The following is a 24,970-nucleotide window of genomic DNA, read 5'->3' on the forward strand; positions in this document are numbered from 1 at the left end:
TGGTATAAAATGCAACATAAATATTATTTTCACATCAGATACTTAAAATTGCTTGTTCTGTCATCATCTAAAATGCACTGTCATAAGCTACGTTCATTAATCCTCCCCATTTAAAAACCAGTGACTCTGCTGGACTTCCCATATGTCATAAATGTCTGGAGAAACTTTTCTAAACAAGCAATCTGCAACATTCTTTTTATCCCCGTATCTTTTTTTTTTAAATTTTTATTTATTTATGATAGTCACAGAGAGAGAGAGAGGCGCAGAGACACAGGCAGAGGGAGAAGCAGGCTCCATGCCCCGGGAACCCGACGTGGGATTCGATCCCCGGTCTCCAGGATCGCGCCCTGGGCCAAAGGCAGGCGCCAAACCGCTGCGCCACCCAGGGATCCCTTTATCCCCATATCTTATAACAAATCTTGGAGTCCAATTTTAACTGCCCTTTTTAAAAACATACTCTTTTTAGTAGATCAGTCATTAAGTCCCATTGTTAAGTAATTGTCTGTCAAATATGGACTTTCTTTTCTTATTCTGTAAAACATCACTCTTTCTACAACACATTTCACAGGACATTACCTTCAATAAATACAGAATAAAGTTTAAACTCCTTGGACCTATATTTAAGACATTTTATAATCTGAAACAACATTCCTCTCTATCTTAGCTTACTGTTGTCCACTAAATTAAATTTTTGTTCTAGACTTAATTTTAAACTCACTTCTCAAATGATGTCAATAAACATTGTATTTTTGCCCATATTATTTCCATAACTTAGATACCCCCTTCTTTATTTTAACCTTCATCAGATAACCGTTTTTTCCTAATTTAAGGCAAAACTTCATTGTGTGCTATTCATTGAAATTAAAAAATAAACCTCCATTTTTTTTCTTTTCTTCTCAATACTTAAAATACCTTTTTAAGTATTATCCTCATTTTACTCTTGATGTAGAGTACACAACTTGTATTTATTGTGTTTTGGAAGTATGCTTACAAACTGTTCTTTTATTAAGCATTTTCCTATAAACAGTGAAATAAATGACTGGTTTCCTGGTCACCAGAACTAGTTTAACAAATACAATTACAATAGCCCGAGAAAGAATTCCTACTTTTCAGTGTGCATATAGGTTTCTCTTTACTTCTGAACTGAGAAATCCTAAAAAAATTTTAAGAGAAGCCTCTGAGTGTAGGTTGTTAGGTTATATGGGCTCGGGAGCCTAGTTTTACATCTGGGCTTGCCTATTTACTAACCCTGTGACCCTGGGAAAGTAACTTAATGTTTCTATGGATCTGTTTTATACCTTAAGATAGTAATAGTACCTACATCACAAAGATTTTGTGAAATCATTAGAACAGTGCCAGGTACAAAAGAAAATGTTTTCTATGATTTGCTAAATAAAATGTTTAGGTAGGACTTCTTTTAATTCCCTCATAATCATCTATTTAAAAATATGTGTCCTATTTTTCCATGTGGATGATAATGGTCAAGAACACAGGCTCCACTAGCCAGTTTTTAATATTCACTACATTAAGTGTAGCCTTGTTATATAGAAGCTACTTAATAAATTACTAACTTACATTCACACTGGATTATCCCTTAAGAAGTTATACAGATTTATATTCTTCTAAGAAATGTTTTCTAAATTAAGTAAGTTTTAGTTTAAAGTAGACATCTGCAAGATGTTTCTCATATATAGAATCATATCACTTTAGGTATCAGGAATTCTTTCTTTTCTTTTTTAAAAAAATAAGCTCTACACCCATTCTGGGGCTTAAGCTCATGACCCAGAAATCAAGAGTTGCATGCTCCATCGACTAAGCCAGCCAGGCACCCCAATCCAGTTCTTTAAATTCATTTGCAAGGCAACAGTCAAAGCATTCTCTATTTTTACCAATCAGAAAACTACCTGTTTGAAGAGTAGATTTGTTCTCAAAAGTAACACTTACACAGGTTTTGTTTTAAAACATGTTACCTTTTGTTTTTTACAGTTGAAAACAGTAGTGTTTTTCTCTTGTTCCTGAGAGTCTTCACATTGGTCTACAGTAGTAGATCGTTTTCTAGAGGAATTTGAAACATTTTTCATTATGCACTCTGAAATTGAGGGCACCTTCATAAAAGTACTAGATTTATTGGTACTCTTCCTAGGTTTTACATGCGTATTTATTTTTTCTTTTCTCTTCAGTGGGAAAGTCTTCTTTCTGTTATGTAGCATTTGGCACAGAATAAAGGAAATGGTTAACTCAGCATTTTTAGCACATATTATCTTCATATGTTCAATAGTTTTCATGACTTTCATAATATGAGCCATTTTCCCTAAATCTTTCTGAGGGGCAGCCATTAGGTTTTTGAGCAGTGTAGAAAACTGATTGTAATTGTATTCTAACTCTGTCATAGTGCTTCCATAATTTATGGATGCTATATACGGCACAAAGTCAATATACGTAGAAACAGAATATTCAGACTTCTTTAGAAGTTTTTTTATTTCTGAAAGCTCTTCAAGTTCTCTTGAGAGCAAATGAAGAGCATATGAGCAATTAACAGCTTCATCATATTTATAAATAATATCCAGATCTTTCTTCAGTTCAGAAATAGCAGTCTCTATGACCTTCCAAAGGCAATCTGTTGAATTATCTTTAAGAAATGAAAAACAAGTCATTTTTTCTTGGCAGCAAATCAGCTCAGGAAGAAGTGACAAATCAAACCAAAGCATACCTCGAAACCTCTGTTTGTCTAAATTCTTTGCCATTGTGTTTTTAAGAAAGTGAACTGTTTCTGAAAGCATGACAATTTCAATATAGGTTTCAATGGCTGCAGGTTTTAAAATTATAGCCCCATGATTGTGGTTTTTCACCATGTCCAAAACATTTTCTTCTGTGATAAAAATATTATCTATGTTCTCTTCTTGCACCATCTGAAAATATTTTTTTAAAATTTCTAGGTGTTCAGTACATCTCAAAGTGAGTTCCTGTAATTTCTTAGAGTCTGCAAATTCAGCCTGATCCAATATTTCACTAATACAACAGAAATCTGGGTGTGAAGGCAAAGTACTGTTAAACCTACAGTTTTCAATGTTAACTGTAGCTTTGTTTATTAGATCATCTGATGCTCTGGAAGTAATCTCTGTATTCTCAAGCTCAATACTGGAAATCTGTTCACTGCTTAAGTCTTTAGACAACATATCATATATGTTTTTCAACTTAGAAAAAGCATACTGATTCATTTTGAGTAGCATTTCTTTATTTTTATTTCCTGAGTAATTTTTGCAGAAAGACTGTCTCCTCTCTTTCCAAACAAGACTTTTTGCAGCATCAAAAAAGATATGTTCCAGACCATAAAGAGATATTTTAATATTTACTGCCTCATTGTTCTTAATAAAATTAACTTTTGAAGAGATCATTTCTATGATAATCCACAAATGGTCTTGTTTTCCTGGACAGGAATCAACTTTAGGAGAGTCCCCATACATACCAATCAGATTTAAAGTACTTTTTCTTAAGATTTCTAGGTCTCCTAAACTATCTCCAAAGTTAACTCCACAGGTAAATGGAACAGAGAGAGAAAAGTCAAAGCAATCAGAACAATGCTTCATTATTGCTTCACACTCATTAATCTGTCGTTTGTATTTTAAGAATGCATAGTATGAGTTGTTTTCCCTTTTGGATTCTTCAAACAATTCAATTAATTGATCATGATAGTTTTGCAACTCACAGAATGCATTATATTTTAACCTTCCTTGAAAAGCAGGATAGAAATTGGATTGCTGTTGAAATCCACGTGGTCTACCAAGCAGTTCACCGTACAATGTTTCATCATACCAAAGCAAGCTTCGGAATGTTGGTTCACCTCCTAAGACTCTTTTTTTGTTTTCAATGAACTGAATAGTTTCCATCATCATTTGGAGTTCTACCAAGGAGTCAATAGCACATGGTTTTAATTTGTGTTTGCAATTTTTCCACAGGTTTTGTTCTACCAATAGTTCTCTTGAAATCAGGATTTGTTCAAGAGAACATTCTTGTTTTCTTTCAAAAGCTTCAACAAATAAAGGGAGAATATTTTGACAAGCCTTAGTTTCTTCCTGTAGAATCTGCAAAGATGATGTTTCATCTGCCCTTCTCAAAATCTGAATTAGCCTAGCTATAAGAGCTGAATGATTAGCTGAGCAATGTTTTTCTTTTAATCCGTTCATGTTTGATGTAGCCATCTTCTGAGGAGTAGAGGGTTGGGAGGTTTGAGAGTGCCTATGTAAAGCAGGCCCATGATTCATTCTTATAATGCCTGGTTTGGAATTACAGGCTATTTCTGAATGCAACGCAGAGTCAGAATGAGAGTCATTACCAACTTTAACTCCCCCTTCTTTCTCTCTTTTGCTAAGATGATTAGAAATTGGGTTATTCAAAGAGACTACTGCCTCAGTAATATCTTCAATGCTTAGATGAGAATCAATCACGTTATTTCTAATTCTTTTCTCACCTAAATAGGAGGATTCTTCTAAGGTCTTATTCTTTTGATTTTTGTACTCTGTCTTAGCAATGGATCCTTCAGTCAAGCTTTTTCTATGAAGTGAATCTTTTGCTTTTTCTGCTTGTTTAGTTTTCCACATTGTTCTGGCCTGAATGTCTGTCTTTGCCATACATTTTTTTGAAGAAGAATCCTTTACATTATCTTTTAAGGGCAAAGAACTATCATTGAAAAATAGCCTCTTCATTGTATTTTTCCTGTAACTTTTACCTTCTTCAGTTACGGATTTAAGACCCAACTTAGGATTCTCAAGAACATTTGATTCATTCCCATCTATATGGAAGCAATGACTTGAAGAGCATTGTTCTGCCTTTAGAAACTCTTTTCCACCACATTCTGGCTGACAGTTTGGTACATTGGTGGATGTTGCAAAAGAATCTTTAGCAAAAATTCTCTGTTTATCCAAATAAGATTCTGAAGATTCTACTTCATTGTCTGTCACTGGAGTAGTTGGTAACAACTGAGGAACACTGTTGTATTTTTTGTGGCTTATCAGAGTTAGATTTAATGGGTCCATAAGGAAGTCTTCTGTAATAATGCCTGGTTTGGAGCTCTGATTAGGAGCTGTCCATTCTTCCATAGGAAAATTTACTTCCAGGTTTCCTTTATAACCAGATAAAATAAGGTTATCTGGTTTATAGATATCAACGTTTAAAAAGTGCTTCACATTTGATTCCAAAACTGAAATAACTATGTCAGTTTTTACCTTTGTGTGTGTTATACAAGTTGCATCATAATTTTTGTCTCTGCTAAAACTTACATTGTTTTCTTTTATGTTACTTAAAGATACTGAATTACTCTTATTTATTACCTTATTAGTCTCAGAATGGCTTTCTTTCATTGTATCCTTAATTTTATGATTTGCTGAATGGCTCCCAGGCTTTTCATATTTACTCATGTTAGATAAAAACTTTATGCCAATTTGATTTTCTTTTTTAGTTAGTTTCTCATCTGGGCAGGGTGGGGAAAACAGGCACCCAGTTTTTCCAGAAAATGTCTGAAGTTCTGATGATCTTAGACTTCTCATACTGCTCTTGTTATAAGTTGACCAACTTGTACTTTGGGGTGTAGAGCACAGGGTTAACTGTGATTCAGGATATTCTTGATCACAAAATTCTCTTACATGAACAGTGGTGTGACTGGAGACACTGCTGGCCACATTTGTGTTAGAAAGACACTCTGTGATTCTCTCTCTACTTGCTTGGTAAGACTTGTGCTTTGATACAGGAGTTAATGATTTATCCATTTCAAATCCCAAAGCCCTTTTCTCTCTTGGCTTGTCGTATTTTCTTTTTGACAAAAAATGTTTAGTAGAATAATATCTTCTTTCAGACACAGAGCTATAACCTTGAAGGTCACAACTTTCCCAGAAATTATTGCATATTATTGCATATGATTTTGGTAATGGGCCTTTTCTTTTTTCTCCTACTTTAGCTATAAGTTGCAAAGATGTGTGAACTCTCCTATGAGCTTTTTTTAAGTGAAGAACAGCTCTGTCAAGTTTTCTGGAAAGACGTTTGCTTTTGCATAAAGATGCTTCAGTATTTAGAATATCCAGGACACTCTTAATGTGTTTTTCTGACTTTGAAAAGGTTTTAATTCGTCCTTGGGATAATGAAGAAAAACATTCAAATGAATCTTGACTGGTTAGCCTCCTCCTCTTGCCATAAATTTCATGATTTCTTAAATCCTTATGTGCCATATTCTCATCCTTAAAAGGCACACGTGGCTTTCTTTTGCTAATTTTTGATTCTGTGTCCTTTTTACTTCTAGTATCATTACAATTAGTTTTTGACTTTGTCAAGGAATATCTGCTTTCATTATTTAATGTTGTGACATTAGAGGGTTCACTAAGCAAAGGTCCACTGTTTTGTTTTTCAGAAGCATGATTCCCTTGTGTATTATGATTCACGTCAAGAGAATGCGAGATTTCAGATTTACTCACCAGTCCTGATTCTTGTCTTGTATTACCAAATTCATCTTCAAGTGAATAACCTGAATTTTCACCAGAACACTGGGAATACATTTCAAATCCTGGCACTTTACCCTCCTTGTTTATTTCTGGTTCTGTGGTTTTAGTTATGTTTTTGCAAAACTTATCTTTCAATGCAAGGGATTCAGAAGTGGGACTGAATCCTGGCAGAAATATATTAGTGATTCTCACTTGTAAATCTGGAAGTAAAATTGGATGACAGAGTTCTGCTTTGTTTTTTTGTATAGAGGAATAAAGACAATTACTTTTCTCAGAATAACGTTGATCATTATTCTCCCTTCTTTTGGAGCTTTTCAAAACTTCCCTCTCCCCATTATTACTTCCCAACAGACCTTCCCAATCAATACGAGACTTTAGAGCTTCAAATGAGGCCCTAAATTCTTCATACAGAACATTTCCATGGCTAGGAGGATCTTGTTGAATTAGAAAAGCATCATTACACTGTTCTGATCCTACTTCAATCTTATTTTCCACTTCAAAACTTTGAAGAACTGAGCTGTCACTTATTGATTGATGAAATGACTCATGTAATTGATTGTCATCTATATCCATTTCACAGTCAGAAACCTTATGTTTTACTAATAAACCAAAATCTAGACTCTCAGAAGAACAAGCCTCTTTAATCTGGTATCTTTGGTGATCTTCATGATTTGTGCCTAATGTAGGCACCATACTACCAGCTATCTGTACTGCAGCATTTGAGGCTACATGCACTGAAGACTCTGCAATTTGGGGAAATGTTATGGAAGTCAAGTGCTCTACACTTCTGCCTGTATTTTGAGTATCTTTTTGTTTTATGGCAGTGACAGTATTTTCACTATCTAAAAATGTAGCTTCTGTTGATATGCATTTTTCTCCTCCAGTCAAATTAAATGTACAAAATTCTTCAGAACTCAAAATTTCTACATTATTGTAATTTTTATTCTCCTTTCTTTCATCTATATTGGCATAATTTTTGTTTGTATGAGAACCCTGCTTCTCATGTCCACATATATCTACTCTGTTGTTTTCTGTAGACAAAGCAGTGTTTTCCTCTTTAGTCTCATTTTCATTTTCTTTATCATGATCTCCTTGTTCTTTGAAATCAATATTCAGGTGTATATCATTGTGCAACTCTGCATTACATGACAAAGTATGACTTTGACCTTTATCAGCAATTTGAAAAGTTACTTTGCAGTCTCTTTGCATGTTCTCCAATGACATGCGATCATTTTCATTTTTCCTATGGACATAGATATGTTCTCTAGATACGCTGCAATTTGAGTTGTCATGAGTTGTTTTAACGTCATGAGATGAAATAACCCCATCAATTGGCAGTTCTTTGGCCTGGGGAATGTCTTTTGCTTCCTGGAAAGCATTAGTCATAATGCTAACACAGTTCTCATTTGGCTTTTCCAATTTTAGTTCCATTAGTTTTTGAGAAACTGCAAAACTTGTATGAATGTTATCTTCATACTCCAAAGAAGGTTGAGGATGCTTTTGTGAAAGGGTTTCTGTTCTTGGAGTAAGATTACTTTGTAATTCCAATGCTAGATGGTCTAACTTATATTTATCCTTTGTGGCAGATGTGGAAGATTTTGGTATTTCTAATTCTTGTGTAATTAATATTTGATCAGAATTTTTCCCAAAAGAATCATGACTCTCATCCCCTTTGCATTCTTGGTACAAAGAAATGTAATTATCTATTGGACTGATTTTTGCTTCAGTTTCTTTCCATAAAATCTGCTTTTCTCCATGCCTGGAATTATCTTCTGGGTCAGTGAAGTCTCTCATTTTTTCAATGTTTTGAATGTACCCATCTATGTTTTCCTTCCTTTGGAGAGGAAAAACTGTAGACATTTGCTGACCAGTCTGACATACAGTTTCTGAATTAGAAGACCATGATTTCTGAGAGATGTGAGTGCTGTACCCTCTTATACAAGTATTCACTGATTCATAAGAGTTATGTGGTTCATCTTTTTCTTCAATTAAAAGTGGGATGTTGCTTCTCTGTTGGGATCTTTGGACTTCTCCCTCACTGTGTTTTTGGTTTTCAACTTCTGAAACTATGTTTGGCAAACACATTGGGGAGGAAAAATTGTCTTGGCCCTTACACTGTCCTGCCATTTTATTGGGAGTTGTATAATTATAGCTCTGAAAGTCCAAGTTGTGCGCCTGTGACTGTGAATTGTCAAGAGAAATTTTGAAGCAAGGGGTGTCCAAACAACTAGTAAGCACAGAATGATCACCAGCCACAATTTCAGATGAGGAGGCAGAATTACTTGGCATCGATGATAGGTTTATTCCTGAATTAACAAAATCTAAACTCTTCTCAAGTGGCAAAATCTCATTTAAGCCTGCAATATTATTATGTTTTTCTATGCTTTCTTCTCTTCTCATCAGTCTTGGGTCTTTAATGAGTTTTGAAGTAATAACTGTGCTTGAGCCAGTATTGTTACGAAGGGGAAAAGCAGCAGAAAGACCACTTAAAACATTTGTAAAATGTGTCAAATTTAACATGAGGTCACCATTAACACTTTCTCTGGTACCACTGGGAATAAATGAAAGACTTGAATCACATATATGTACTTGAGACGTGTCTCTACATTCTGCTAAATTGTGCTCCTTCTGTCCATTGTATGTTTCATGTATAGAAATGTTTCCATTTTGCACATTTCCATAGGTATTTGAAATATTTGCATTGGAAGGATTTATCTCTGCATTTAGTACACTGCAAGAACAGTTTTCCGGAACAAATGGATCTACAGGTTTCCTGAAATGCTCAAAGATGACAGTAGCATCTTTTCCTTTTCCAATTCTTTTGGCCACTGTACAGTTATTCAGAGAGCATGTTCTTTCTGTGGAAATGATAAAAAAATAAGAAAAAACAGGAAGGAAAAGGATTTCTACATTCAACTCTTAATGTAAGTAAACTATGTCACAGTGGTTTTAACTGAAAGTTCATTAAATAACCTAATGATGATTAAGGAAGGTCTCATCAGAAAAAAGGAGAGAAGAGGATGAATGACAAATCATACAATAGAAATGATGCAACGTGAAACTCTGTCCTACAGACCTTACTAAAAAAAGTATTTGCCATAAAAATTTTTGAATTCTGACAAATACAAAGAAAGAGAAAAATTAAAAAGGAATAAAAACATGTTGCTCAAAGACCTCAAAGACTAGGTATTTCTTGTATTAATTTCCTATATTCAGATACCTAATAATAGAATCTTCATATTAATAAGGCAAAAATGTCTTCATCTATTGTTACCTTGCTTTTCTCTTTGTCAGGAGAGAAGAAAAACAGAAAAGGGGAATGAGGTGGGGAAACAGGGGAAAAGAGCAAAAAGGGTCCATAAAATCCTCCTCAGGAGCAAAAGCACTACCCCTGCTCCATAGTGAAATAGGTATTTCTGCAAATAATATATATAGATAAAAATCTGGAAAATGGAATCATATTTTCTAATTTATAGGAATTCATTCCTACAATTTCATAAAGAACTAAATGTAATAAACAAAGGAACTTGTAAAAATACATATTTACCAAATAAAACGTTCACAAAGCATTCATAGGTAATACCAAAAAAAACCTCATAATGTTGAGAAATTGATGGTGAGATTTATGACATATGTGAAACTATAATCATATTATTGGGATGTATCATGAGATTCTATATCACAATATATTGAAAGATAGCTTTGTTGAAGACTTCTACATTATATAACCACTTGTAATTATACTTTTTAATTATAGTAAGCTATAGTAGAAGTATGACCATAATAAAGATGTATTCTTTTTTTTTTAATTTTTTTTTTTTATTTATGATAGTTACAGAGAGAGAGAGAGAGAGAGGCAGAGACACAGGCAGAGGGAGAAGCAGGCTCCATGCACCGGGAGCCCGACGTGGGATTCGATCCCGGGTCTCCAGGATCGCGCCCTGGGCCAAAGGCAGGCGCCAAACAGCTGCGCCACCCAGGGATCCCCTAAAGATGTATTCTTGAGAGTAGGAGATACAGTGGACAAAAAATGAGAAATCAGTAACAGAAAAAACTGGGAAATTCACATATACATGGAAGTTAAATAACATGTCTCTAAGAAAACCAATGGGACAAATAAAAGGAAAATGGGAAAATATTTTGAGATGAATGAAAATGAAGATGAAGATACAACATAAACTTATGGGAAGCAGCTAGAACAGTACTTTCAAGGAAACTTATAGCTGTAAATACATATATTATCAGAGGGGCAAGATCTCAAAGCAATACCCTAACCTTCCACCTTAAGACACCAGAAAAAAAGAGCAAACTAAACCCAAAGCCAAAAAAGGAGGGAAATAAATAAAGAAAATTTTTAAAAAGGAAGAAAATAAAGGGGGAAGTAAATTTAACAAAAGCAGCATAAAACTTACACCCTGAAAACCTTTACTTCACATTCACTGGGCTGGCTATTAAGAAAAAGTCAGATAATAACATAGGAAGTGGACAATCCTAACACTCATACACTGCTGGTGTGAATGCAAATGGTGCAGCCATTCTGGAAAACAGTTTGGCAGTTCTTTAAATGGTTAACATAGTGTCATTATATGACCTAGCAATTCCAACCCTAGGTATATACCAAGAGAAATGTGAACACATGTCTACACCAAAATTTGTACAAGAATGGTCATAGCAGAATTATTCATAATTGCCGAAAGATGAAAACAACCCCAACATCCTTCAACTGATGAATATAGTGTATCTATTCAATGTAATATTACTCCATGAAAAAGAATGAGGTATTAATTCATATTACAATATGCAAGAACCTTGAAAATACTGTTACGTGAAAAGTCACTAGTCACAAAAGGCCACTTCACATATTTATGATTTCCTTTATATTAAATGCCCACAATAGGCAAATACAGTTGATCCTTGAATAATATGTGTTTGAACTGTGTGGGTCCACTCATTCATGGATTTTTTTCAATTAATATATTGGAAAATTTTTTTGATATTTGCCACAACTTAAAAAAAACTCACAGATGAACGAGGTAGCCTAAAAATGCCAGTAAAAATTAAGAAATAGGTATTATTGTAAGAACACAGTATATTGAATATATAACTACAAAGAATGTGTTAATCAACTGTTTGTGTTCTGGGTAAGGCTTCCAGACAACACAAGGCTATTAGCAGTTAGGTTTTCAGAGAGTCGAAAGTCATACATGACTTGACTGCAAGGGGGTTGGTACCTCAAATTTCCATGTTCAAGGGTCAGCTATACATAAAGACAGAAAGTATATTAGTGACTGCTTTAAGGGCAAGGGACTGAGAGGAAAGAGATAAGATAGCTTTCTAAGAGCACATAGTTCTTTTCTTTTTTTTTACACAGTTTCTTTTTAAGATGATGATGATAACATATTACATTCTGTAAGCTAGCAGAAACAAAAAATGTTTTAAAAAGTATGTGTTGGCAAGGATATAAAGTAATTATGTAACCTGATGCAGTTGCTTCTGAAAACTAGTTGATATCCTCTTTGGATTAAGTTGCACATTTCTGATGTAGATATTTAATACTCTATACACATATGCACTGAGACACATAAATGTTTAAAACAGCAATGTTTGCAATATGAGGAAAACCGGCAAATATCCACATATCCCCAGGGAAATAGTGTATAGTCAACAAACAAATGGAATAATACATGTGAATACATATGTATGAATGAAAAAACTACAAGTATACCTAACAGCATAGAACCACACAAACATAATACTGGGCAAAAGCAGTCATAAAAAATATCTGCATTATAATTCTACATACATTAAATAAAAAATAGGTTAAAGCACAACTATTTTGGTTACATATTCATAATGTATTCAAAAATAATACTCAGAAGTTCTAAGACATGCACAAATGCTAGTGAAACAGAATAATAGATGTATCTTACCAGCCCTCTTAGGAAATCCGCTTGAGAGGAATCTCAAAGATGTTATAAGGTGCCCATTATCTATTTTTTGGCCAATAAATTTTACTGTTACTATTGCATATGGAAGACATTGCCTAGGTTTATCTACTGGCTTTGAAAGAACATTGTATTCATAGAAGTATACCTGAAAGATAAAGAAGGGGAAAAAAGAACATTTTAAAGCTAATTAGTGTTAGCAGAATTGGATATGCTCATATTTTTAATTTATTTTTATTTATTATTATTATTATTTTTTAAAGATTTATTTACTATAGACAGAGAGAGAGAGAGAGAGAGAGGAGCAGAGACACAGGCAGAGGAATAAGCAGGCTCCATGCTGGGAGCCCAATGTGGGACTTGATCCCGGGACTCCAGTATCACACCCTGGGCCAAAGGCAGGCGCTAAACCGCTGAGCCACCCAGGGATTCCCTGCTCATATTTTTTAAAAGCTGTGTGACTGCATGATATTTATTCACTGGCTTCTATATACCTGCCGCTTCTCCTCATTCTTCAATCCTAGTTTTTTTAAAACTATAAATTTTTCTGCCAACCACACATATTTTCCTTGGTAGGGTATCAGTGTGGGCAGCAGCAGAAATGATCTGTTTTTGAACAAAAAAGTATTTTTCTATTAAAAGTTCAATGTTTTGCATATGCTGTGAACACCTGTAATGTTTTAGTTGGAAGAAAACGTCAATTAGAAAAATAACAATAGCTCAATACATTTTACATGTGGGAGCATATATATACTTCTAGAAAATTTATCTTCATTTAATCATATATATGATGATATTCAATGTTTATTACATATAATTTAATCTTCTATAGAAGAAGAAGGGTCTACTGTTTCAGCAATTTATGATAGAAAATTAATGTTTCATGCATAATGAACACATTAAGTCTTTCTCCTATTGCAAAGTAGAGAAAATCAATAACATTATTTCAAAATCGCTTTTTATAAAAAAGTTGTCATGTTTTGCTAGTTAGGAATTAATTAATCTATGGAAGAAATAAAAAAAAGAAAGCAGTCACTGTATTCTGAACATAGTTAAATGCAAATTTGGAAACTTTTTTACTAACATTCCTAGATCACAAATATTAATACAACTTATACTAATTATTTATGCTCTTATTATATTGAATAAATTAAGAGATTTTCATTTAATATTCTGAGAAGTTGTTTTAAGTCATGTATCATACAGAGTGAAGCATGTCACTTTCAAGTAGTCAAATGACCTAAAAAGTTAACATACTGCTGAATTGTAGGCTTGTAACTCAATGGTATCTTTCAGAGAAGGTACACTTCTTGACATATGGCAATCAAAATTAGGAGAAGGATCCAAAGAAACTTTGTTTTTACACACTGAAGGCTGAATTTTCTTCACCTTTCCAAAGAGAACCTAAAAAAAAAAATTAGGCAAAAAGAAGGTTCATAAAAATACACCAGAACATTTTAAACTCTCATGCTAGAACGCAAAGTAAGGCTAACTCTTTTTTTAAGGAAAAAAGTACAAATGGAGAGAGAATCCATGTCTTAGATGACTAGGATAAGTTATAATCATGTCAATTCCCTTTCTAAATTAAACTCTAATACTCTAGTAATTGTAATTAAAATTTTAGAAAATAGGGGCAGCCCTGGTGGCTCAGTGGGTTTAGTGCCGCCTCCAGCCCGGGGCTTGATCCTGGAGACCTGGGATCGAGTCCCACATCAGGCTCCCTGCATGGAGCCTGCTTCTCCCTCTGCGTCTCTGCCTCTCTCTGTGTCTCTATAAATTAATAAATAAAATGTTAAAAAAATTTTTTTAGAAAATCTATTTGTAGAAATGAAATTTAGTCAGTCTAAAAACTTATCTAGAAGACTAAACAAAATAGAATAGCTTAGAAGGGTCATCTGGGTGGCTCAGTGGTTGAGTGTCTGCCTTCAGCTCAGGGTGTGATCCTGGAGTTCCGGATCGAGTCCCACAATGGGATCCCTGCATGGACTCTGCTTCTCCCTCTGCCCATGTCTCTGCCTCTCTCTCTCTCTCTGTAAAAAAGAATAGCTTAGAAAATTTGGAAAAAAATTTTTAGAAAAAAATGTTGGGTCAGAGATAAGAGAATGATGGAACAGGGCAGGTGACTTACACTTCCAAGGTATTAAATTTTTTTGTTTTCTTTTAATTTTTTGAGAGATTGAGTTAGGAGGGGAGGGGCAGAGAGAGAGAGAGAGAGAGAGAGAGAGAATCCTATAGAGCCTGATGCAGGGCTCGATCTCAGGACAACTGAGATTATGAAATGCACCAAAATCAAGAGTCAGACACTTAGCCAACTGAGCCACTCAGGCACTCCTAAATATTTTTTAAAAGGATGTTACTACCACAAAAAGAAGCGGGGGTGGGGTGGGGAGGGCAGGGAATGAATAAAATAAAAAGCTTCAGGTAAATCCAAGCATCTGTAAAAATATAGTATGTTTAAAGTACCATTTGAAATAAATGAACCAAAAACATTCAATAAATGGTGTGAGACAAATGAAAAAAATTAAATTCCCTTCTTAATATATAGACCAAAATAAGTGCCAAACAAGTTAAATATTTAGTGATGCAAACACTGTAGAAAGAAATATGTCACATTTATCTAATCTCAAAGTGAGAATTCTTTTCTAAGCATATGTGCCAAGAACCCATAAACCAAAACCATGAAATCATAAGGCATTTCAAAACATTTGTACATCAAAAACAAATGAATGTACTAAAAGACAACCTACTGAATGGGAGAAAATGTTTGCAAATGACATATTCAATAAAGGGTTAGTATCCAAAAATGTATAAAGAACTTATAAAACTCAACACTCGAAAAACAATCCAGTTAAAAAATGGGCAGAAGACATGAACAGACATTTCTCCAAAGACTTACAGATGGCCAACAGACATATGAAAAGATGTTCAATATCACTCATCACCAGGGAAAATACAAATCAAAACTACTATCACCTCATACCTGCCAGAATGGCTAAAATAAAAAACTCAAAAATCAAGTGTTGGTAAGGATGTGGCGAAAAAGGAATCCTTGTGCACTCGCAGTGGGAAAGCAAACTGATGCAGCCACTGTAGAAGATGGTATGAGGTTCCACAAAAAAATTAAAAATAACACTACCCTATGATCTAACTATTGCACTACTGGGTATTTACCCAAAGAATAAAAAATATTTATTCAATGGGATATAGGCACCTATTTACTGCAGTATTATTTGTAACAGCCAAACTATGGAAGCAACCCAAGTGTCCAACGATAAATAAAGATTTGGTGTATGTATACAATTGAATATATTCAGCCATAAAAAAGAATGAAATCTTGCTATTTACAACAATATGGATGGATCCAGAGCATATAATGCTAAGTGAAATAAGGCAGTCAAAGAATTTCACTCAATTGTGGAATTTAAGAAACAAAAGAGCAAAGGGAAAATTGACAGGAATGCCTCACTGGCTCAGCAGAACTTGTGACTCTTGATCTCAAGGTCGTGAGTTCAAGCCCCATACTGGGTATACAATCTATGAGAGAGAGACAGAGAGAGAGAAGAGAGACAAACCATAAAAACAGACTCTGAACTATAGAGAACAAACAGATGGTTATCAGAGAGGGGGCGGATGGGTGAAATAGGTGAAAGGGATTAAAAAAGATGTGTACTCACATCTTTTTTCAGGGGGGTGGTGCATGGTGCCCAAACACAGGGCTGGAACTCATGATCCTGAGATCAAGACCTAAGCTGAAATCAAGTCAGATGGTTAACCAACTGAGCCACCCAGGTGCTCCAAGAGTACACTTATCTTGATGAACACTGAGTAATATATGGAACTCAGGAATCACTACACTGTACACCTGAAACTAAAATAACACCGTATGTTAACTATGCTGGAATTAAAAATTTAAAATAAATAATAATAAAATAAAGTAAGACTATGATGTATCATATATATATTAATCTGGATCAGGGTGAAGATAATGGCATTGAGTAGGATATAGTGAGGAACACTTATGTGGCTGTGTTTGGAAAACAAACAGGGGTGCCTGAGTGGCTCAGTTGGTAAAGTGTCTGCCTTTGGCTCAGGTCATGATCCCAGGGTCCTAGGATCTAGCCCCACATTGGCTGTGTGCTCAGCACAGAGTCTGCTTGTCCCTCTTCCTCTGCCCTTTCCACTCTCCCTGCTTGTACACTCACTCTCTCTCTCAAATAAATTAAATCCTAAAAAAAAAAAAACCCAAACCACAAACATAATTAACTGGTAAAAAATAAGGGAAAAGAAAGTACAATTAATATGACAAGTGCACATTTTAATTAAAGTCAGCAATTCTATTAGTGTTATTTTTCAATATAATAATAATACATTCACTCAAAATTAAAAATACTAAATGTAATGTGATATACTGCATTTGGGTACTGAAAGAAAAAAATAGTAGGAAAACTGGCAAAAGCCAAATAAAGTCTATAGTTAACGGTACTGTACCAATGTTAGTCTTTTCATTTTATTATTTTAATTTTCTTACTGAAATATAATTGACATATATGATGCTACTTTTCTTAGTTTTGACAAATGTGCCATAGTGATATGAAATGCTAACATTAGGGGGGACACTGAGTGAACTGTATACAGGAACTTTCTGTACTACCTTTAACTTCTCTGTAATTTAAATTCATTCCAAAATGAAAGTTTATTTTTCTAAAAAAGAAAATATTAAGTGATAAAATATAATTCAAAGTATATTCAAAATATACTTTAATGAATGGATAATAACTGGGAAAGGATATAAATAGACAACTATATTTTTTAATTTAAAATTTTTTTTTAATTTTTAAGTAGGCTCCATGACCAGTGTGGGACTTGAACTCACAATCCTAAAATCAAGAGTCACACACTCATATATTATTAAGGAATATATGTAGAATGCTTAAACTCAGCAGTAACTATGAAAAAAAAATTGAACCAACAATGAGAATTAAATTACATTTAAGATTGGTAAAGATTATTAAAAAAGTATAATATAACCTTTCTCAGGACAACTGGGCATTACATATCGAAAGCTATGAAAGTATACATAGCTTTGGTTCCTAATCTGATTTCTAGGTAGGAATTAATCAATTAATTCTTAGCAAATAACCAGAGTTGTGTGTAAAATACCTACAAGGGGTATTTGAACAAAGTAGTAATTAAAAGTACAAAACAAAAAACCAAACAATTTATAACCTCAAATTAAAAAATTTGTTATGCAGACTTATGGTAGAGCTATATAGTAGAATACTATGTAGTTAGTTATTCAAAAGACTATTAGAGGGGCACCTGGATGGCTCAGCTGGTAAAGTGTGTGACTACTGATCTTGGGGTTTTAAGTCTGAGCTCCATGCTGGGTGTAGAGATTTTACTTAAAAAAAAATTAAACAACAACAACAAAAGGCTATTGGAGAAGAATACTTATTTAATGCAATGAAAACTCTGTCTTATAATCAATGAAAAAAAAGTTATACAGTATATAAAGAATACATTTTAATTATCATTATACATGCATATCTATCTATATATACAAGACTACAGATATATAAAAAATTAACTGTGGTTATTAACGGGCTTTTTGGAATTTCTTAGTATGCATCAAATTTTCTAAAATGAGTATGTATTACTTTTTAATATAAAAATAAATTATGCTTTATGAATTTGATAATATTTGAGACCTTCCAATGGAAGCAATGGTTTTATGTACACACATCTTATGTTATAAACCTGAGGATCCTGCCTACTTACTGTGATTTTAGTAGTCCTGACAAAGCTACAATAAAACTTTATAGGGCAGCCCCGGTGGCGCAGCGGTTTAGCGCCACCTGCGGCCCAGGGCATGATCCTGGAGTCCCAGGATCGAGTCCCACATTGGGCTCCCTGCATGGAGCCTGCTTCTCCCTCTGCCTGTGTCTCTGCCTCTCCCTCTCTCTGCTTCTCTATGAATAAATAAATAAAATCTTAAAAAAATAAAATAAAACTTTATAAAAGTGTGTCTTAAACACACTTATTGATGCTTAAGATTTGGTAAGACTTATTTTTTTTCTCAATTTTGGGTAATTTTGGACTTTCAGAAAAGTTGTGAAACTTTTCAGAGGTCCTATATACCTGTATCCAGGTTTTCTTAAAGTTAACATCTTTCATAAGCATGGCAAAATGATCAAAACTAAGAAACATTGCTGTGTTGTAACCTGAAACAAATGTAACACTGTATGTCTATTACATTTCAATAAAAAATTAAAAAAGAAATTAACATTGTATAATGCTATTACCTAAAATAAAGAATAAGAGCTTAGTAACTAGCTTAAGGCAGAATTACTATAACCAATGTTTTGAGAAAAATACTTAAAATACTCTAGTATTCATTATAGTCTGAACAAAAGAGAGAGAAGAGTCATTTAAGACAGAAAAAAATATAAATTGGAAAGACAAAGATGATAATGGCTGTATTTAATTAGTTGGAGTTTTGTTTTATGCTGCATACCCAACTAAAGTCAGAAATAGGGGAAAATTCCAAATCATCATGATGATGAAAGTAATATATGTATTATTTATTTTATATAATGCAACTTAAAAACACTAATAATTCATACTGAAAGGACAATATGTTTCAGGTCAATTTAAAGCAGCTGAATATAATATTTAGTATTTGTTTTATGCTACCCACCTTAAAAATTATAATACTTTCTACAGTAGTGCTTCTACTATGAGCATAATTCAAAGCAACATCAACATGTCTAAACATATAAGTTCCAAGAAGAGGATTTCCTAGTATCTTCAACGTAGATGTTCTGGTACTTATCCCATTTTGATATATTTCAGCCACATCATTCTGAGAAAGTGCTAAAAAGCAGAAATGTTCTTCAAGTTCTCTGCCATGTCTTCCACTCTCACGCATCTCTGACCTAAGGCAAAACAAACTGTGTATAGTTAAATGAGAATATTAACAGAATTTTCAAGGAGAAGGTAAATACTTCAGATTAACAACAGTTCGAAAACAAGACAACTATTGATAACATTCAGAAGCATCATTATCCTATAATAACAAGTGAGGCTGAAAATCATCTAAAGAAAGAATTCAAGAAGTAGATAACTACTCATCCAGAATTATGGACTACACTCGGTAGAGGCCAGTGATAATAAGGGCTAACATTTCCTGAATGCTACTAATAAACCTAGCACACTAATTTTTTTGAAATTTTTATGAATTTTCCAAAAATTGATTGCTATTGTTATTATTTTATTGTTGTTATAGCCATTTTCCCCCTCATCTCCCTTGCCTCTGTTAGACTCCTTTTTAAAATGAGGAATATTAAGTTCAGAGAGTGTAACTTGCCAAAACAGCAAGGTGACAGAGTTGGAATTATGTATATGAACTTTTGCTCATTAAGTTCCAGAGCTCAAGTTATTCTTTTTTTTAAAAACTACTTATTCATGAGAGACATGGAGAGAGAGAGGCAGAGAGACACAGGCAGAGGGAGAAGCAGGCTCCCTGCGGGGAGCCCGATGTGGGACTCAATCTCCGGACCCCAGGATCATGACCTGAGCCAAAGACACTCAACCACTGAGTCACCCAGGCGTTCCTCAAGTTCTTATTTGTGCTATGGATTAAAGAACATGCATTTCTTAAATAAATATATAGAGATACATACATGGTAAATTATTAGGGACATTCTCTATTTTTCAGGGGTCCAGGTAATAGCTGGAAGAAACAAGCTAGGATTTGATTACAGAGTACTCCTATCACAGAAGTAAGGAAATTATTAATCATCCTCAGAAAAGAAGTACACACACTTATAATCTGAAGTACACACTCTTCAAATTTTATATTCCATAACAAGAGCCACTTAACTGTATAAGACATATACCCCAACTAGCAGATTAGACAGGGAATCTACATAGTAGCAGCTATGTCTGCCATACTAGGTGATATAGTAGAGAGGTCGATCACTAGAATAGGACAGAAATGTGATTCCAAATGATTGTCAGCAGTGGAGAATTTCAGAACCTAGAAAGTAATGTGTATACAACAAAAGGAAAACTGTTCTTGAATACCACATGCTACCAATATTTGTTGTTTCCTGGAATACCACTCACAGAGTTTGTATAAATTACACTAAGCACATCAGCATATTAGTATCTATTTTATTTGCATGAATAACTTAATGTTTACAGTATACAGGGCCACAAAACACATGGCAACAGGTACAAGGAAGACTAACTGATTAGGGACACCTGGGTGGCTCAGTGGTTGAGTGTCTGCCTTTGGCTCAGGGCCTGATCCCAGAGTCCCAGAATCGAGTACCCCATCGGGCTCCCTACAGGGAGCGTGCTTCTCCCTCTGCCTGTGTCTCTGCATCTCTCTGTGTGTCTCTCATGAATAAATGAATAAAATCTTAAAAAAAAAAAAAAAAAGACTGATTAGATCATGACCATTTTGTCCTGTTCCCGGAAATGTCAACCCTAACTCTGAACTCCACATATTGTTATCTCCTGCTCTTGCTTACAACGTAACATCAGTAATTCTATGAACTACTAAGATATCAATGTCGATAAGGTCTAATTATTACAGAATAATTAGAGTACTTTCTCAACTAGTTTTCCCTAAAATCTGGAAAAGTATTAACTTTCTGAGCGTGCCTAGGAGGAATTCCTATATGACAGTACTAACAACAGCTCAAAGTTTGGGGGGAAGGAAGGAAAATGTTCATTGTTGCAAGGTTCTTACATTACACATGAATATGACATTACATGAAGGTACACTGTGTGTAAAACCCTAGAGCAAGGATTCTCAACAGTGGCACACACCATTAACATTTTGGGCCAAATAATTCTTTGTGTTATCCAGTCATCTTAGTGGCTTAGCACTATATCCTCTTAAAGGATTGACTAAAATGTAATTATAACTTAATAAAGATTTGACCCAGAGCTCCAAAAACCTTTTAAAATTAAAGTAGAAAATATTCTCTGAGTTTTATATTAGTAATAAAACTGAATATGCTCTTGTTTTCAATATATGTTTTCAGAATAACACTTGAAAATCATTTAGGACTAAATATTTAGATAAAAGTGAGCAATAAAAAATTATCCTTTAGAAGTTTTAAAATATTCTAATTACAGTGTAGTTAACATACAGTGTTATGTTAGTTTCCGGTGTATAATATAATGATTCAACGATTCCATATATTACTCAGTGCTTGTCAAGGTAAATGTCTCTCTTTTTTTAAAGATTTAAAAAATTTATTCATGAGAGAAAGAGGCCGAGACACAGGCAGAGGGAGAAGCGGGCTCTCTGTGAGGAGCTCAATGAGATCCTGAGCTGAAAGCCAACGCTCAACCACTGAGCCACCCAGGCGTTCCGTAAGTGTAACCTTAATCCCCTTTGCCTAGTTCATCCATCCCCTCCAGTAACCATCTGTTCTCTATAGTTCAGAGTCCATTTTATGCTTCTCTTTTTTCCTTTGTTCTTTTGTTTTGTTTCTTAAATTCCACATATTAGTGAAATACTATGGTATCTGTCCTTCTCTGCTTGGCTTATTTCACTTAGCATTATACTCTCTACGGCCATCCATGTTGTTGCAAATTGTAAGATTTCATTCTTTTTTATGGCTAAGTAATATTGCATTATATATATATATATATATATATACACACACACACACCATATCTTCTTTATCCGTTCATCTGTTGATGGACACCTGGGCTGCTTCCATCATTTGGTTGTTATAAATAATGCTGCAATATTTATATTATCTTAAATATAAAGAAACAAGTAATAAGTTAAGAATAATTTTCCAGGGGGGGAGGAGCAAGATGGCGGAAGAGTAGGGTCTCCAAATCACCTGTCTCCACCAAATTACCTAGAAAACCTTCAAATTATCCTGAAAATCTATCAATTCGGCCTGAGATTTAAAGAGAGACCAGCTGGAATGCTACAGTGAGAAGAGTTCGCGCATCTATCAAGGTAGGAAGACGGGGAAAAAGAAATAAAGGAACAAAGGCCTCCAAGGGGGAGGGGCCCCGCGAGGAGCCGGGCTGAGGCCGAGGCGAGTGTCCCCAGGACAGGAGAGCCCCGTCCCGGAGACGCAGGAGCTGCACCGACCTTCCCGGGGGAAAGGGGCTCCAGGAAGTTGGAGCAGGACCCAGGAGGGCGAGGATGCCCTCGGGTTCCCTGGGACAGTAACAGAGCAACTGCGCGCCCAGGAGAGTGCGCCGAGCTCCCTAAGGGCTGCAGCGCGGCGGGACCCGGAGCAGCTCGGAGGGGCTCGGGCGGCGGCTCCGCGGAGGGAACTGCGCGGTTCCAGGAGCAGCTCCGCGGAGGGGGTTGCGCGGCCCGGGAGCGCGAATCCAACAGCGCAGGCCCCGGAGCACAGGGCGCCGGGACACAGCCCAGGATCCGGCCTCCCCCGGGACAGGCAGAGGCCGGGAGGGCTCAGGACAGCAAGGAAGCTCCTGCCCCGAGCTGAGCAGATCAGCGGCCCCGCCCCGGAGCCTCCAGGCCCTGCAGACGGAGTTCCTGCCGGAGCTGAATCCAGGTTTCCAGAGCTGGCCCCGTCACTGGGGCTGTTCCTCCTGCGGCCTCACGGGGTAAACAACCCCCACTGAGCCCTGCACCAGGCAGGGGCACAGCAGCTCCCCCAACTGCTAACACCTGAAAATCAGCACAACAGGCCCCTCCCCCAGGACACCAGCTAGACTGACAACTTCCAGGAGAAGCCAAGGGACTTAAAGTACACAGAATCAGAAGATACTCCCCCGTGGTTCTTTTTTTTTTTTTTTGTTTTGCTTTTTGATTTGCTTCCTTCCCCCACCCCCTTTTTTTCTCCTTTCTTTTTCTTTCTCTTTTTCTTCTTTTTTTTTTCGTTTTTTTTTCTTCCCTTTTTTTTCTCTTTCTCTTTTCTTTCCTTCTTTCTCTCCTCTCTTTTTCTCCTTTTCCCAATACAACTTGCTTTTGGCCACTCTGCACTGAGCAAAATGACTAGAAGGAAAACCTCACCTCAAAAGAAAGAATCAGAAACAGTCCTCTCTCCCACAGAGTTACAAAATCTGGATTACAATTCAATGTCAGAAAGCCAATTCAGAAGCACTATTATACAGCTACTGGTGGCTCTAGAAAAAAGTATAAAGGACTCAAGAGACTTCATGACTGCAGAATTTAGAGCTAATCAGGCAGAAATTAAAAATCAATTGAATGAGATGCAATCCAAACTAGAAGTCCTAACGACGAGGGTTAACGAGGTGGAAGAACGAGTGAGTGACCTAGAAGACAAGTTGATAGCAAAGAGGGAAACTGAGGAAAAAAGAGACAAACAATTAAAAGACCATGAAGATAGATTAAGGGAAATAAACGACAGCCTGAGAAAGAAAAACCTACATTTAATTGGGGTTCCCGAGGGCGCCGAAAGGGCCAGAGGGCCAGAATATGTATTTGAACAAATTCTAGCTGAAAACTTTCCTAATCTGGGAAGGGAAACAGGCATTCAGATCCAGGAAATAGAGAGATCCCGCCCTAAAATCAATAAAAACCGTTCAACACCTCGACATTTAATAGTGAAGCTTGCAAATTCCAAAGATAAAGAGAAGATCCTTAAAGCAGCAAGAGACAAGAAATCCCTGACTTTTATGGGGAGGAGTATTAGGGTAACAGCAGACCTCTCCACAGAGACCTGGCAGGCCAGAAAGGGCTGGCAGGATATATTCAGGGTCCTAAATGAGAAGAACATGCAACCAAGAATACTTTATCCAGCAAGGCTCTCATTCAAAATGGAAGGAGAGATAAAGAGCTTCCAAGACAGGCAGCAACTAAAAGAATATGTGACCTCCAAACCAGCTCTGCAAGAAATTTTAAGGGGGACTCTTAAAATTCCCCTTTAAGAAGAAGTTCAGTGGAACATTCCACAAAAACAAGGACTGAATAGATATCATGATGACACTAAACTCATATCTCTCAATAGTAACTCTGAATGTGAATGGGCTTAATGACCCCATCAAAAGGCGCAGGGTTTCAGACTGGATAAAAAAGCAGGACCCATCTATTTGCTGTCTACAAGAGACTCATTTTAGACAGAAGGACACCTACAGCCTGAAAATAAAAGGTTGGAGAACCATTTACCATTCGAATGGTCCTCAAAAGAAAGCAGGGGTAGCCATCCTTATATCAGATAAACTAAAATTTACCCCAAAGACTGTAGTGAGAGATGAAGAGGGACACTATATCATACTTAAAGGATCTATTCAACAAGAGGACTTAACAATCCTCAATATATATGCCCCGAATGTGGGAGCTGCCAAATATATAAATCAATTATTAACCAAAGTGAAGAAATAACTTAGATAATAATACACTTATACTTGGTGACTTCAATCTAGCTCTTTCTATACTTGATAGGTCTTCTAAGCACATCTCCAAAGAAACGAGAGCTTTAAATGATACACTGGACCAGATGGATTTCACAGATATCTACAGAACTTTACATCCAAACTCAACTGAATACACATTCTTCTCAA

At 35.6% G+C, this 24,970-nt stretch overlaps 1 protein-coding gene across 6 annotated transcripts in view; it reads right to left on the reverse strand.

Moving 5' to 3' along the window:
* Nucleotides 1–24,970, reverse strand: part of TEX15 (testis expressed 15, meiosis and synapsis associated) — a 91,019-nt gene that overhangs the window by 6,601 nt on the left and 59,448 nt on the right. For 5 of the 6 annotated variants that reach the window (XM_072776352.1, XM_072776350.1, XM_072776353.1 and 2 more), the window contains 4 exons: nucleotides 19,131–19,368; nucleotides 13,691–13,837; nucleotides 12,419–12,581; nucleotides 1,971–9,346 (listed from right to left, as the gene is read on the reverse strand). In XM_072776352.1, the coding sequence (XP_072632453.1) occupies nucleotides 1,971–9,346; nucleotides 12,419–12,581; nucleotides 13,691–13,837; nucleotides 19,131–19,368 (7,924 nt within the window). The remainder of the gene's footprint in view (nucleotides 1–1,970; nucleotides 9,347–12,418; nucleotides 12,582–13,690; nucleotides 13,838–19,130; nucleotides 19,369–24,970) is intronic. The other variant, XM_072776354.1, reaches the window with a different exon arrangement.

This window comes from Canis lupus, chromosome 15 (assembly GCF_048164855.1).
Source record: "Canis lupus baileyi chromosome 15, mCanLup2.hap1, whole genome shotgun sequence".
Lineage (NCBI taxonomy): Eukaryota > Metazoa > Chordata > Mammalia > Carnivora > Canidae > Canis > Canis lupus.